Here is a 13,935-nt window from a genome sequence, read left to right on the forward strand (position 1 = left end):
GTAGAGGGTGAGCATTAAGTTGTTGCCAGCAGAAGCTCGGACGATGCCCCTCTCCAGAAAGGTGTCACAGGTAAACACAGAGCCAGGCCAGGTGTAGCTTCTAGGAAGAGAAAAGAGAACAAAGTTAAAAACTGAAATAACAACAAACAATGCAAAATTGGAGAGTAGTGTGAGAATGTAGCGAAGAGGGTGAAAGTGGTCATTATGTCCTCCAGCAGCCTAAGCCTATAGCAGCATAACTACACAGATAGTTTCAGTTCAGATTATTTAGTTAAACTGCGCTTATTTACAACAATGCCGTCTCAAGGAACCCCAAAAAGGGTCCCACTGATGGTCATTGTTATACTAAAAACCACAAGGATTGGGATACCTCTCTCTGTCAGACTGATTATAACCATTGGAAAAGAGAAGGGGTCATACAGGTAGCAGAAATGGAGGGTGTGTTTGCACCTCAACCATAACTGAGCCGGTTTAGGCTAAACCTGATTCCCCCTTACTCCAACCAACAGGGAGGGAAGAAGGCAGAGGTAAAAAATAAGGAAGATAGCTCAGGATACACTAAGCCACTCTAACTATAAGCTTTATCAAAAAGGAAAGTTTTAAGCCTAGCCTTAAAAGTAGACAGGGGGTCTGCCTCACGGACTAAAACTGGGAGCTGGTTCCACAGGAGAGGAGCCTGATAACTAAAGGATCTGCCTCCCATTCTACTTCTAGAGACTCTAGGAACCACCAGTAAACCTGCAGTCTGAGAACAAAGTGCTCTGTTAGGAACATATGGACCAATCAGATCTCTGATGTATGATGGAGCTAGATCATTAAGGGCTTTATATGTGAGGAGGAGAATTTTAAATTCTATTCTGGATTTAACAGGGAGCCAATGAAGGGAAGCTAAAATAGGAGAAATATGATCTCTCTTTTTAATTTCCATCAGAACTCTTGCTGCAGCATTTTGAATCAGCTGAAGGCTTTTAACTGCATTTTGTGGACATCCTGATAGTAAAGAATTACAATAGTCCAGTCTTGAAGTAACAAATGCATGGACTAGTTTTTCAGCGTCACTCCTGGACAGGATATTTCTAATTTTGACAATGTTCTGGAGGTGAAAGAAGGAAATCCTAGAAACCTGTTTAATATAGGATTTAAATGACATGTCCTAGTCAAAAATAACACCAAGGTTTTTTACTTTATTATCCGAGGTCAATTTAATGCCATCCAGGTTAAGTGATTGACTAAGCAGTTTCTTTTTCAAAGACTCTGGTCCAAAGACAACAACCTCTGTCTTGTCTGAATTTAGAAGCAAAAAATTTAACGTCATCCAAGTTTTTATATCTTCAAGACATGCTTGTAGTCTATCTAATTGGTTGGGCTCATCAGGATTTATGGATAAGTAAAGCTGAGTATCATCAGCGTAACAGTGAACATTTATCCTATGCTGCCTGATAATTTGACCTATTGGAAGCATATATATAGTAAAGAGAATTGGCCCAAGTACTGAACCCTGTGGTACTCCACAATTAACCCTGGAGTTTAAAGATGATTTATCATTTACATGAACAAACTGGAATCTGTCAGACAGATAAGATTTAAACCAGCCTAGCGCTATTCCCCTGATCCCTACAGCATATTCCAGCCATTCTAAGAGAATATTATGGTCGACTGGATCAAATGCAGCACTGAAATCTAACAGAACCAGAACAGACACAAGTCCATTTTCTGAGGCCATAAGAATATCATTAGTGACTTTCAGCAGAGCTGTTTCAGTGCTATGATGAGCTCTGAAACCTGACTGAAACTCTTCAAACAGGTCATTGCTGTATAAATGTTCACACATTTGATTAGAAACTATTTTCTCAAGAATTTTAGATAAGAATGGAAGATTGGATATAGGTCTGTAATTTATTAAATCATCTCGATCAAGCGAAGGTTTCTTAAGTAAAGGTTTAATTACAGCTACCTTAAAAGCCTGTGGTACATATCCATTTACTAAAGATAGATTAATCATATCTAAAATGGGGCTGGTAATCAGATGGAACACTTCCTTAAATAATTTGGTTGGGATTGGATCTAACATACAAGTTGAAGGTTTAGATGAAGCTAATATTTCTGATAACTCAGGAAGCTTCACAGGATCAAAACAGTCCAAACACAAATCAGGTTCTGCAGTTATTTCCAATGTTGTCTCACTTGCTGAGGATGAAGTAATCATCTTCGGGAGTATGTCAAAGATTTTATTTTTAATAGAATCAATTTTATTTAAGAAGAATCCCATAACGTCATGACTGCTGAGAGCTAAGGGAATGGATGGCTCAACAGAGCTATGACTCTGTGTAAGTTTAGCAACTGTACTAAAGAGAAACCTAGGATTATTCTTGTTCTCTTCTATTAATGATGAAAAATAAGCTGTTCTAGCTTGGCGAAGTGTCTTTATACAACAGTAGGCTATGTTTCCAGATTAAGTAGGAATCCTCTAGGTGTGTAGAGCGCCATTTACTCTCCAATTTTCTAACATTGTGCTTTAAAGTACGCAGCTCTGAATTAAACCATGGAGCTAGCCTCCTATTAACGATTACCTTCTTTTTCAAGGGGGCTGCATTGTCTAATGCACCACGCAATGATGAAGAAACACTATGAACAAAAGAATCAATTTGTGAAGGGGCAGAAACAGAATTATTGCCCTCCACTGTGCTTTTCAGTGATAATGAGGAAATTAAAAGTGGAACAGATTCTTTAAAGGTTGTTACAGCATCGCCTGATAATGATCTACTATAATGAAATTATAGTAGATCATTATAGTATAATGACATTTTCTTTCAGGTGTGGAGTACTCTGTTAAATTAAACTCAAAGGTTATTAAGAAATGGTCAGACAGGACAGGGTTATGAGAAAATATTGTTATGTCTTTACACTCAATGCCATATGTCAGCACAAGGTCCAGAGAATGAAGACAAAGGTGGGTAGGTTTGTTAATGTTTTGAGCAAAGCCAGTTGAGTCTAAGATAGCATTAAACGCTATATTTAGGCTATCACTTTCAGTGTCAACATGAATGTTAAAATCCCCCACTATAATAACTTTATCTGTATTTAACACTAAATCAGATAAAAGGTCTGAAAACTGATCTAAAAATTGAGAGTAAGGGCCTGGTGGACGATACAAAACAACAAACAGAAGAGGTTTTAGTGCTTTGCAATTTGGATGAGGAAAACTAAGGATTAAATATTCAAAAGAGTTGTAGCTATTGATTGGTCTGGGACTAATCAATAAATCAGACTGAAAGATGGTTGCTACTCCTCCTCCTCGCCCAGTAATTTGAGGAATGTGAAAATTTAAATAATTAGTAGGAGTTGACTCATTTATAGTAACATAATCCTCTTGCTGCAGCCAGGTTTCTGTGAGGCAAAGTAAATCAAACTGATTGTCACAAATCAGGTCACTAACTAGCAATGTCTTTGAAGAGAGAGATCTTATGTTCAGTAAGCCACATTTAATTGTTTTATTTTTCCTTTCGGTCTGAGTTGTGTTTATTTTTATGAGATTTTCCTGATTTCCTCCTTTTAGATTATTTTTTAATCTATTCAATTTTGGCCGTGGGCGAGACACTGTCTTAATAGGGTAATGGGTGGGTAGCAGTAAAGAAGCTGCAGAGAGGAGTGTTAAACTACGACCCTGCTTCCTGGTCTGAACCCTGGGTTGTCAGAGTTCTGGAGAACTAATAAATTCGGCCAGATTACTAGAAAGAAGAGCAGCTCCATCCAAAGTGGGATGGATGCCGTCTCTCCGGATCAGACCAGGTTTTCTCCAAAATGTTCGCCAGTTATCAATGTAGCCCACATCGTTTTCTGGACACCACCTAGACAGCCAGTGGTTGAATGACAGCATGCGGCTAAACATGTCGTCACTGGTCCGATCAGGGAGGGGACCAGAGAAAATTACGGAGTCCGACATTGTTTTGACAAACTTACACACCGAAGCAACACTAACTTTGGTGACCTCTGATTGACGTAACCGGGTGTCATTACCGCCAGCGTGAATAACAATCTTACTGTATTTACGCTGATCCTTAGCCAGCAGTTTCAGGTAGGATTTGATGTCGCCCGTTCTGGCCCCTGGCAGACATTTGACTATGGTCGCTGGTGTCTCTAGTGCCACGTTTCTGACTATGGAACTGCCAATTACCAGAGTTGGACTATGCTTTCTACGTACCGTCACCCAGCCGGCCTGAAGCCCCAGCTGCGCGGGTTCTGCTGGAGGACAGCTACGGGGAGCTACCCTCGGTGGCTCCATGCTGGCTAAGGGGCCTCGGCTATCTGCTGGTTTTTCAACAGCGCGGAGCCGGGCCTCCAATTCCGACACCCTCGCCTCCAAAGCTACAAAAATACTACATTTATTACCATTATCACTAAAGGAGGCAGAGGAGTAACTGAACATCTGGCACAGAGAGCAGGAGAGAGGAGGAGACTCAGAGAGAAACAGCAGAACGGGTAGCCATGGTGGAGCTAAAGCTAAGCTAGCGACCCCTTACCACTACTAGAAAAACCATGTAAGACACAGAGAGTCCCCAAACGTTACATGTAGCAACAGAAAGTAAGTGTTTTAACTTGTTTATGTATTAGAACAAGTAAGAGATATCACAGTAGAGAGAAATCAGATCAAACGAGAGAGCTTCACACACCAAACAATCCACCGAGTCCAACAGTGAGAACAGGAAGTGACGTTACCCAGAGCAACAGAGCATCCAATCAGTCCATTCACAGAACAGAAAGCAGGAGGTAATAAAAAAGATAAAATCTTTGCTGTTGGGATTTTTGTGATTCGTAATATTTCTGGTCCTGGTTTTCTTCACTCATGTGCTACGTTGTTTTTCTCCATGTTTTTTGCATGTTAAATTCCAGCGTTAGATGAGTTCATCATTTTTACTTCCTGTTGTGAAGAAGTATTTGCTCCCTTACAGATTTCTTCTGTTTTTGTTTTGTTTTTCTCACTCAAATCTTTCAGAATATCAGATTTTAAGATCAGAAAAAGATAATCCACATTAATTCAGCCATATCTGAGGATTTTCAAGGAATAACAGCCTATTTAAGGTCATGCCACTACATCTGAAATAAACTTTATGTACAGACTTTAAGTGGACCACTCCAAAACCTTAATGTTTTTTGAGGCATTCAGAGGTGCACCTGCTGCTCTGCCTTTGATCATTGTCTTGCTGCATATCCTAAGCGTGTTTTAACTTAAGATCACAACTGATGGTGTTCTTTAAGGTGTTTATTTGTGTTGTTTTTAGTCAACAGTGCTTTTGGCCTTGATCTTTGCTAGTGGAGGCCACTTTTGACCAGTCTATCTTTCTGATTGTTGAAACATGAACTCTGACCTTAACTTAGACAAGTGAGGGTTCATAGCTACAGATGTTGATCCAGGTTCTTTTATGACCTCCTGGATGAATCCACAATGCACTTTTGGAGTGTTAGGCTCACCACTCCTGGGAATCTTCACCATTGTTCAATATCTTCTCCATTTGGGGAAAATGTCTCTCAATGCTTCGTTGGTGTCCTAAAGAATGCCTTGCATTTAGCTCCATCTATTTATCCATCAGCTCTTTTGCATCTTCTCTGTTAGAGCTGAGGAGAAGCATCCCCACAGCATGATACTGCCACTGTGTCCTCTACATGCCAGGATCTGCCTGTATTAGTTTTCGAGTTTGAGTTCCTAGTTTGTTTTCTCTCACATTCTTCAGGTATTTCAGTTCATGTTTATATTCTTCATTCCATCCTTGTGTTTAGATTACATCCTTGGATTACTGTGTTAGATGAGTTAGTTTATTTTTCCTTATAGATCTGATTCCTCGCTATTTATGGCCTTTAATTGTTTACTTATTCCTGTTCACCTAGATGTTCTGTTGTTCCCCCTGGTCTCCCAGCTCTTCTGTGTTAATTAGTCTCGTTCCATCAGTTGTTTGCTTTCACCAGCTGTTCCTGATTCCTCCTAATTAGCTCATTAGTCCATTCTCCACCCTTCTTCAGCATTTATACTCTGGGTTTCTTTGTTCGCCACTGGATTCTGTTGTCATGTCTGATTGTTCCTTGCCTCTTTACTGTCCTGATTTATACAAGCCTAATTTATCCACCTGTATTGTAAGACCTGAATAAATATAAGTTTCTGCTTTCTTGTTATAAAAATACTCATTAATTCACCATGTGGCTACCTCGTTCTGCTCTGCACCTTGGTCCAACACAACTCCAGCGAACCCTGACACTACATGGATTGTGTCAAACTGGCTGTGTATCTCTGCAGCTCCTTCAGAGATACTATGAGCATCTTGGCTATTTACTAATTAGGTAACCACTGATGCCAGTTGGATGGCCTCTAACTGCCGGAGTAAAAGGTGGCTTGTTACCAATTCACCTCACAATTTTCAGATTTTTATTTGTAGAAATATTGAAAACCATTAATCACTTTTTTTTCTTTTCATTATTTTACCCTTCTTTGTGTCTGTCATTTACATGATTACTTTTATAATATTATGGAAACTCGTACCACTTGTGGGTGAGACTATTATATTTTCATGCTGCAACTTGCCATCACCGAGTCCATCCTCACCTCCTCCATCTGTCACAATCAAACTGCTACCATCAGGGACCAGGGAAGGCTGCAGCGTATCATTCGCTCTGCAGGGAGGGTGATTGGCCGCAATCGTCCTTCTCTTCAGGAGCTGAATGCCTCCAGGACTCAGAGGTGAGCAGGAAAGATTAGAGCTGACCCCTCCCATCCTGGACACAAACAGTTTCAGACTCTCCTCTCTGGCAGGAGGCTGCGGCCCATCAGGACCAGAACCTCTCGCCACAAAAACAGCTTCTTCCCGTCTGCAGCTAGCCTCATTAACAAGGCCTGGTCCCCCACTGACACTTTCCCCTTGCAAATAGTACCAATATCTCAGCACATGTAAATACTATTTCATTTCATTCTATATTGCTGTTATTTTATATTTTTAATATTTGCCACGGTGCTCTATTTCTCTCATAACATTCATACACAACTTGCTTTTGTTTTAACATATTTCCAAATGTATTTATGTCAGCTGTATGTTTGTCTATGTGTAGAACCTCACCACCAAAGCAGATTGCTCGTACCTGTGAAACATTACTTGGCAATAAAGTTTTTTCTCATTCTGATTGCTGATAAACTCAGAGAAAGTATACTTACAATATACTGGATGATCAAACTCTTAACAAATGTATTAGTAATGTGTTAAGATGTCAATATTAGGCAAATATTGTTTAAAGATATAACTCAACTTTTGAACTCTCAATGTTTAAAGCTTTAAAGTTGTGTTCATGCACTCACTCTCTGACTGTTTCAGGCCTCTTGGAGTTCTGTGTGGGGTCCTTCCAGCGACACCTCATCAGGGCGTTCAGGACATGCACGACGACAGCTGCACTTCAGAAACGAGTGGGCGTCATGGAGCGGCTGGTCTGTTTGCTCACGCAGCTGCGGGGGCGGAGCCTCTGTGCGGACTCGCACCTGCATCACCAGGTAACACTGTGCCAGAAATACACAGCATGATATGAGATTAATGGAGAAAGATTTGCAATAATCTGTCATGTGTTCAAATATATACCTGAAGTTCTTCAGTGAGTTATCTGTTGGAGTTTCTGATAAATGTGAAATACTGTCGTTGTTGACTCGGGCCTGTGAGGCAAATACAATGTGTATTTCTGGAGTTAACAACAAAAATCAGCTTCCTCTTAGAGAGATTAAAATCTTTCACCAGCTGTTATTGTTAAGATGAATTTAAGGAATTTCAAACATAGTCGTCCCCTTCTTCTTTCTCTGAAAAGCACAGCATGATACCTATGCCACCATGCTTTAAAGTTGGTAAGTTGTTCTCAGATTCAATGTTGGGGGCTGTTAACTGTTTTTGGCACAACACTGTTAAAACTTATGTATCCTAATACAGATTTCTTGATGTAACTTTTTTGTCACGCTTAAAATGTTTCGGCTCATCAAACTGAATTTAGTATCCGATAAAGATGACCTGAGTAAATACTAAATATTGTTTTTGAATAATGATTGTATTTATTAGGGAAAAGAAGCTGAGACAAACAAAGCCAAAACTGAAGAAATCTTAAAATATCTAAAAACAAATCTCAAGTACTTTTTCACAGATCTGTAGATGCTTCTTTGGCACCCTCTCTGTCCATGGTGATGTAAATCCGACTTCACTGTGAACCGTGGCAGCAGGTTTCCAACAGTTTCATGACAGACCTCAGCCCTGGTACTTCCTGGTTGTTCCTGAACATCTTCACCAGTTCTTCTTTAATGACGAGGACAGTTTGAAAGGACAGTCATAATCACCAACCATAAAATAATAGATTAAAAGATTTTGCCCGTGTGCATAATCTTGACCTCGTGTAGATTTACACAACAAAAAACTTCAGCTCTTATTTCTTGGTTTTGGTTAATTCAACTGGTTGTCATATTTGCATGACTGTTTAAACCTGCAGACAAAAGCAGAGCTCAAATATATCATCAAACAACCGATTCTGGGAATGATCTGTTCATTTTATGACAAACCTCTTTAAATGGAAAAGATCCTTTTTATCAACAGTAGGGGTGGAAACACTGCTTTAAGTCTGATGATATGTGCATTTAATTGGTTAAGTGTTAAACATGCTTTTGCTTTAAGATTGTAAGATATTAATCTATAAAGATCTTTTTCTGTGTTCCTAGAAACCCAGTTGGCGGACCATGTGCTGGAGATCCCAGACAGTACAAGATCTGCAACACCAAGGTCACTTCAGCTCGAATGTTTTTTCTCTGAATGAAAAACTGTCTTTATGCATTGAAAATTTAGAACAATGGCCAATTCTTGCTTTACAAATTGGTCTCTTAGGTGTGTTCAGGCAGTGCCAGACTGGCTGTTGAGGTATTTTAGGGTGTGATCTGATGTTTATCGGCCCGAGCTTTCACTGCACTGCTGTGTAATAAACGCAGACATTTCACACAATCAAACTGTCAGACCTGCTTTGTTGGCTGAGGTCATCGACTATTTGTCGGGGATGGGTGTGGGTGTGTTTAGACAGCCATTTCTTGTGTCCTTTATTGATTAAAGGAAAAACTGACAGATGAGTTGAAACATGTTCAAGCAGCTCTCAATAAGTGTAATATCTCAGATATTGTAGTAAAATACAACCCTTAGCAAAGTTCTCAGTCCCAATTCTAAAAACAAAACTTTATGAATTATATACTTTATCAAGGTTAGGCTTTAAATAGAAAAACATTGAAATACTGGATGGACAGACGGACGTACTACTAGTTGGGTAGATGATGGCCCATCATCAGCTAAGGATGATCACTTGCAAAATAACGCCGCAGTTTGGCATTTCTACCTTTTTCTCAGTGGTATCAGTTGTAACACCCCTAAACAACTGACCTGCTCAGGTTGTCTGGAAAATCTCTAAAATCCACCATCACTCAGTGTTGCATCTGGAAACACAACAGAACAACTTGAGTCCTCTAATCATTAGGAAAAAAGATTGTGGACATGTGTTTTAGGACGAGTTCAGCTTTAAAATGTACTCGTACTCATACTCGTCGTCGTCTTCCGCTTTATCCGGGACCAGGTCGCAGGGGCAACAGACTCAGCGGAGACGCCCAGACGTCCCTCTCCCCAGACACCTCCTCCAGCTCCTCCAGGGGGAGCCCAAGGCGTTCCCAGGCCAACCGAGAGACATTGTCCCTCCAGTGTGTCCTGGGCCACCTCCCGGTGGGACGTGCCTGGAACACCTCCCGAGGAAGGCGTCCAGGAGGCATCCGGTATAGATGCCCGAGCCACCTCAACTGGCTCCTCTCGATGTGGAGAAGCAGCGGTTCTACTCTGAGCTCTCCTGGATGGCCGAGCTCCTCACCTCATCTCTAAGGGAGTGCCCGGCCACCCTACGGAGGAAGCTAATTTCAGCCGCTTGTATCCGGGATCTCGTTCTTTTGGTCATGACCCAAAGTTCATGGCCATAGGTGAGGGTAGGAACGTAGAGCAACCGGTAAATCAAGAGCTTCGCTTTTCGGCAACGGCACAGCGCCCCCATTACTGCGGCAGCCGCACCGATCCGTCTGTCGATCTCCCGCTCCATTCTTCCCTCACTCGTGAACAAGACCCCGAGATACTTAAACTCCTCCACTTGAGGCAGGAACTCCACTCCAACCTGAAGAGGACAAGCCACCCTTTTCCGGTCGAGTACCATGGCCTCGGACTTAGAGGAGCTGATCTTCATCCCAGCCGCTTCACACTCGGCTGTGAACCGCCACAGTGCATGCTGTAGGTCTTGGCTAGAGGGGGCCAGCAGGACCACGTCATCTGCAAAAAGAAGAGACAAAATCCTCTGGTCCCCAAACCAGATCCCCTCCAGCCCTTGGCTGCGCCTAGAAATCCTGTCCATAAAAGTTATGAACAGGACCAGTGACAAATGGCAGCCCTGCACCGGGAACAGGTCCGACTTAGTGCCGGCAATGCGAACCAAACTCCTGCTCCGCTTGTACAGGGACCGGATGGCCCTGATAAAGGGCCCCCGATTCCATACTCCTGGAGCACCCCCCACAGGGCATCACGAGGGACACAGTCGAATGCCTTCTCCAGGTCCACAAAACACATGTGAACCGGTTGGGCAAACTCCCATGAACCCTCGAATACCCTGTAGAGGGTATAGAGCTGGTCCAGTGTTCCACTGCCGGGATGAAAACCACACTGCTCTTCCTGAAGCCGGGGTTCGACTATCGGCCGGACTCTCCTCTCCAATACCCTGGCGTAGGCCTTACCAGGGAGGCTGAAGAGTGTGATCCCTCTGTAGTTGGAACACACCCTCTGGTCACCCTTCTTATGAAGGGGGACCACCACCCCAGTCTGCCAATCCAAAGGCACTGTCCCTGTCCACCACTCAATGTTGAAGAGGCGTGTCAACCATGACAGCCCCACAACATCCAAAGACTTGAGGTACTCAGGGCGGATCTCATCCACCCCCGAAGCCTTGCCACCGCGGAGCTTTTTAACCACCTCGGTGACTTCAGCCTCCCCGATCTGAATCCAAGCGGTGTTTTGTTATTGGACTTCTGTGCTAGTCATGGATTGTCCATAATGAACACCATGTTCAAACATAAGGGTGTCCATCAGTGCACTTGGCACCAGGACACCCTAGGCAGGAGGTCGATGATTGACTTTGTTGTCGTATCATCAGACCTTCAGCCGCATGTTTTGGACACTCGGGTGAAGAGAGGGGCTGAGCTGTCCACTGATCACCACCTGGTGGTGAGTTGGATCCGCTGGAGGAGGAGAAAGCCGGAGAGACTTGGCAGGCCCAAGCGCATAGTGAGGGTCAGCTGGGAACGTCTGGCGGAGCCCTCGGCCAGGGATGTATTCAACTCTCACCTCCTGGAGAGCTTTGACCAGATTCCGAGGGATGTTGGAGACATAGAGTCCGAGTGGACCATGTTCTCCGCATCTATTGTCGATGCTGCTGCCCGTAGCTGCGGCCGCAAGGTCTGCGGTGCCTGTCGCGGCGGCAATCCCCGAACCCGGTGGTGGACACCGGCAGTAAGGGACGCTGTCAAGCTGAAGCTTTAAAATGCTTTTTGGAAAATCTGATTTGAATTAATTGGTTCACATATGAGGTTTTGTCAGATGTAGGTTATTCTGAAGGTAATTTGAAGAAAATGTTCTTCCATTACAGCATTTTCATGATGCATATCTCTGTTTGTGCAGGAGTGTCCCCCTGGCTCAGGGGATTTCAGAGAGATGCAGTGTGCTGCCTTCAACAACAGGCCATTGGTGTCAGGAAACTCCTTCAGATGGACCACATTTCTTGGAGGTCAGCAGGAAAAATAACAGAACTATCCCTTGCAGGTTGCTTTCGGAAGGTTTAGGTTGCAGCTGCATAGTGTCTGTCATGACTGGGAACATCTGGGTTTATTCTTTTATTTCAGATGCCCATACAAATCATTCTCACACATGCATAATCCTTTATTTTACAGGTATTTAATCTCACAACGCTACAAGCTTGATTAAAAAGCACAACATATATTTGGCACAAACTGCCCTGTCACGATACCATGGACCGTATTAGCAGCAATAAAACGATGCGTTGCTTTTGGCTTCAGATTTGTGAAACTACTGGAAATATCTTTGTGTTAGTTTTATTGGAGCTAGGACGTCTTGACAGCTTACAGGTGCTGCCTGCTGCAGGTGTTATTGTGATTTTCTGTCATACCTGCCAGTTTCTTCCAGATCTCTCCCATTCTCTTTCCCCCCTCATGTCCTGTTTCCTTTCATCACCTCTTATTCCATAAAAACTAATGATTTACTGACTTCAGATTTTCCCCGTCAGGTTCCAGCCCCTGTGAACTCAGCTGCCTGGCCCTGGGACACAACTTCTACTACAACTTCGGTCACGTGCTGGACGGTACGACCTGTGACGAGGAGTCTGGAGCAGTGTGTGTCAACGGACGCTGTCTGGTAAATACCAACAACCCCAGATGTGTGCATTAGTTGTGTCTTATCACATGGTGTAGTAAAAGTAGTGTAGAGCCTTTTTAAACTTTATGTGTCAAAATAGACCATCATATAAGAGTTGTAAACTTTAAAAAAGCATAAACAGACAATAATTTTGTCAGATATGTACTTGAAGGTGATGGATATGTGTGTTGGGTCAAGAATATATTAATATTTTAGTTTAGGCGAGAGCATTCTGACATAGATTGACTATCTTATTATTCTGCTCATGAAAATTCAACTAAAATCAATTAAAATTAAGTTTAATAGTCAAATTACTATCTTGATCCTAGAAATGACAGTTATTGGTAATTGGATAATAAATGTATCTTATATTGCAGCAACAAAGTCCCACTCTTTTAATGGCTTTTTATAGCCCTTAATTTAAGTATCTTTATTCGATGGACCAAAAAATCCAATGTTTCTGTTAATGTCAATAATAAGCCACAATAACTGGCTCTTCTAACAATTCCTACAAAATAAATAAAGCTAAAGCATCTTTTAAGATCTTTTATTTTATGTTTTAATGTGTCAAGTAGGTTAGTTAATCCAATTATCTACCCAAAATTTTCTTTACTTCTTTTTAAAATAAAATGGTACTTTAAAGATGCCCTTGTTTTAAATGATTAAGAGTGTGTTAGTTCTTATTGGTGTATGAACTGTTTAATTCAATTAATCACTGCTCTCTGGATAAAGAGGAGAGGCTGCAAGGTGGAAGAGTTGGTTGCACTGCTGCCTTGCAGCAAGAAGGTCCTAAAGTTTGAATCCCAGCCTGGGTCCTTCCATAGAGTTTGCATGTTCTCCCCATGCATGCATTGGTTCTTTCTGGGTACTCTGACTTTCTCCCACAGAGAAAGATGACTGTTAGGTTCAATGATGTCTCTAAATTGTCATTAGGTGTGAGTGTGTGCATGGTTTTTTTCCCTCTGTGTTGACCTGTGATGGATTGGCGACCTGTCCAGGGTGTACCCCACCTCTCCCCCAATGACTGCTGGAGCCTGGATCCCTGCAAGGACAAGCGAGTATAGACAGTTGTCTCGATGGTGAAGCTCCAAAGTTTGCATGAAGAATTCAACATTTTGGGCTTTATGAGGGAGTTGTCAGCCATAGTGATAAGTTTTAGGTTGGATGTTGGATCTTCGTGCTCCGTGGATTCAGCGGGTCTTCCTCCAGTTTTACCCGATGGAGGCCGTCTGATTACGGGCAGCTGCTCTCTACCTGCTCCCTCCTCCTGCAGATGTTGGTTCTGTGAAGGACTGTCAATAAATATCAGAACCAAACCCGCTGTTTCATGGTGGTTTGTCTGTATGTTTTGGGGGAAATGCTTGTGCATCTGAACAGCTGATTTTATGTGTGATCAGCTGGTTTAGGATGTCATTAAATACAGCGACCCCTACCTGCGTGT

The 13,935-nt window shown here is 42.4% G+C and overlaps 1 protein-coding gene across 1 annotated transcript in view; it reads left to right on the plus strand.

The window, feature by feature from the left end:
• Window positions 1–13,935, plus strand: part of adamtsl5 (ADAMTS like 5) — a 94,275-nt gene that overhangs the window by 30,463 nt on the left and 49,877 nt on the right. Inside the window, exons 3-6 of the mRNA XM_047363161.1 lie at window positions 7,353–7,525; window positions 8,723–8,783; window positions 11,745–11,850; window positions 12,367–12,494. Coding sequence (XP_047219117.1) covers window positions 7,353–7,525; window positions 8,723–8,783; window positions 11,745–11,850; window positions 12,367–12,494 — 468 coding nt within the window. The remainder of the gene's footprint in view (window positions 1–7,352; window positions 7,526–8,722; window positions 8,784–11,744; window positions 11,851–12,366; window positions 12,495–13,935) is intronic.

This window comes from Girardinichthys multiradiatus, chromosome 4 (genome assembly GCF_021462225.1).
Source record: "Girardinichthys multiradiatus isolate DD_20200921_A chromosome 4, DD_fGirMul_XY1, whole genome shotgun sequence".
Lineage (NCBI taxonomy): Eukaryota > Metazoa > Chordata > Actinopteri > Cyprinodontiformes > Goodeidae > Girardinichthys > Girardinichthys multiradiatus.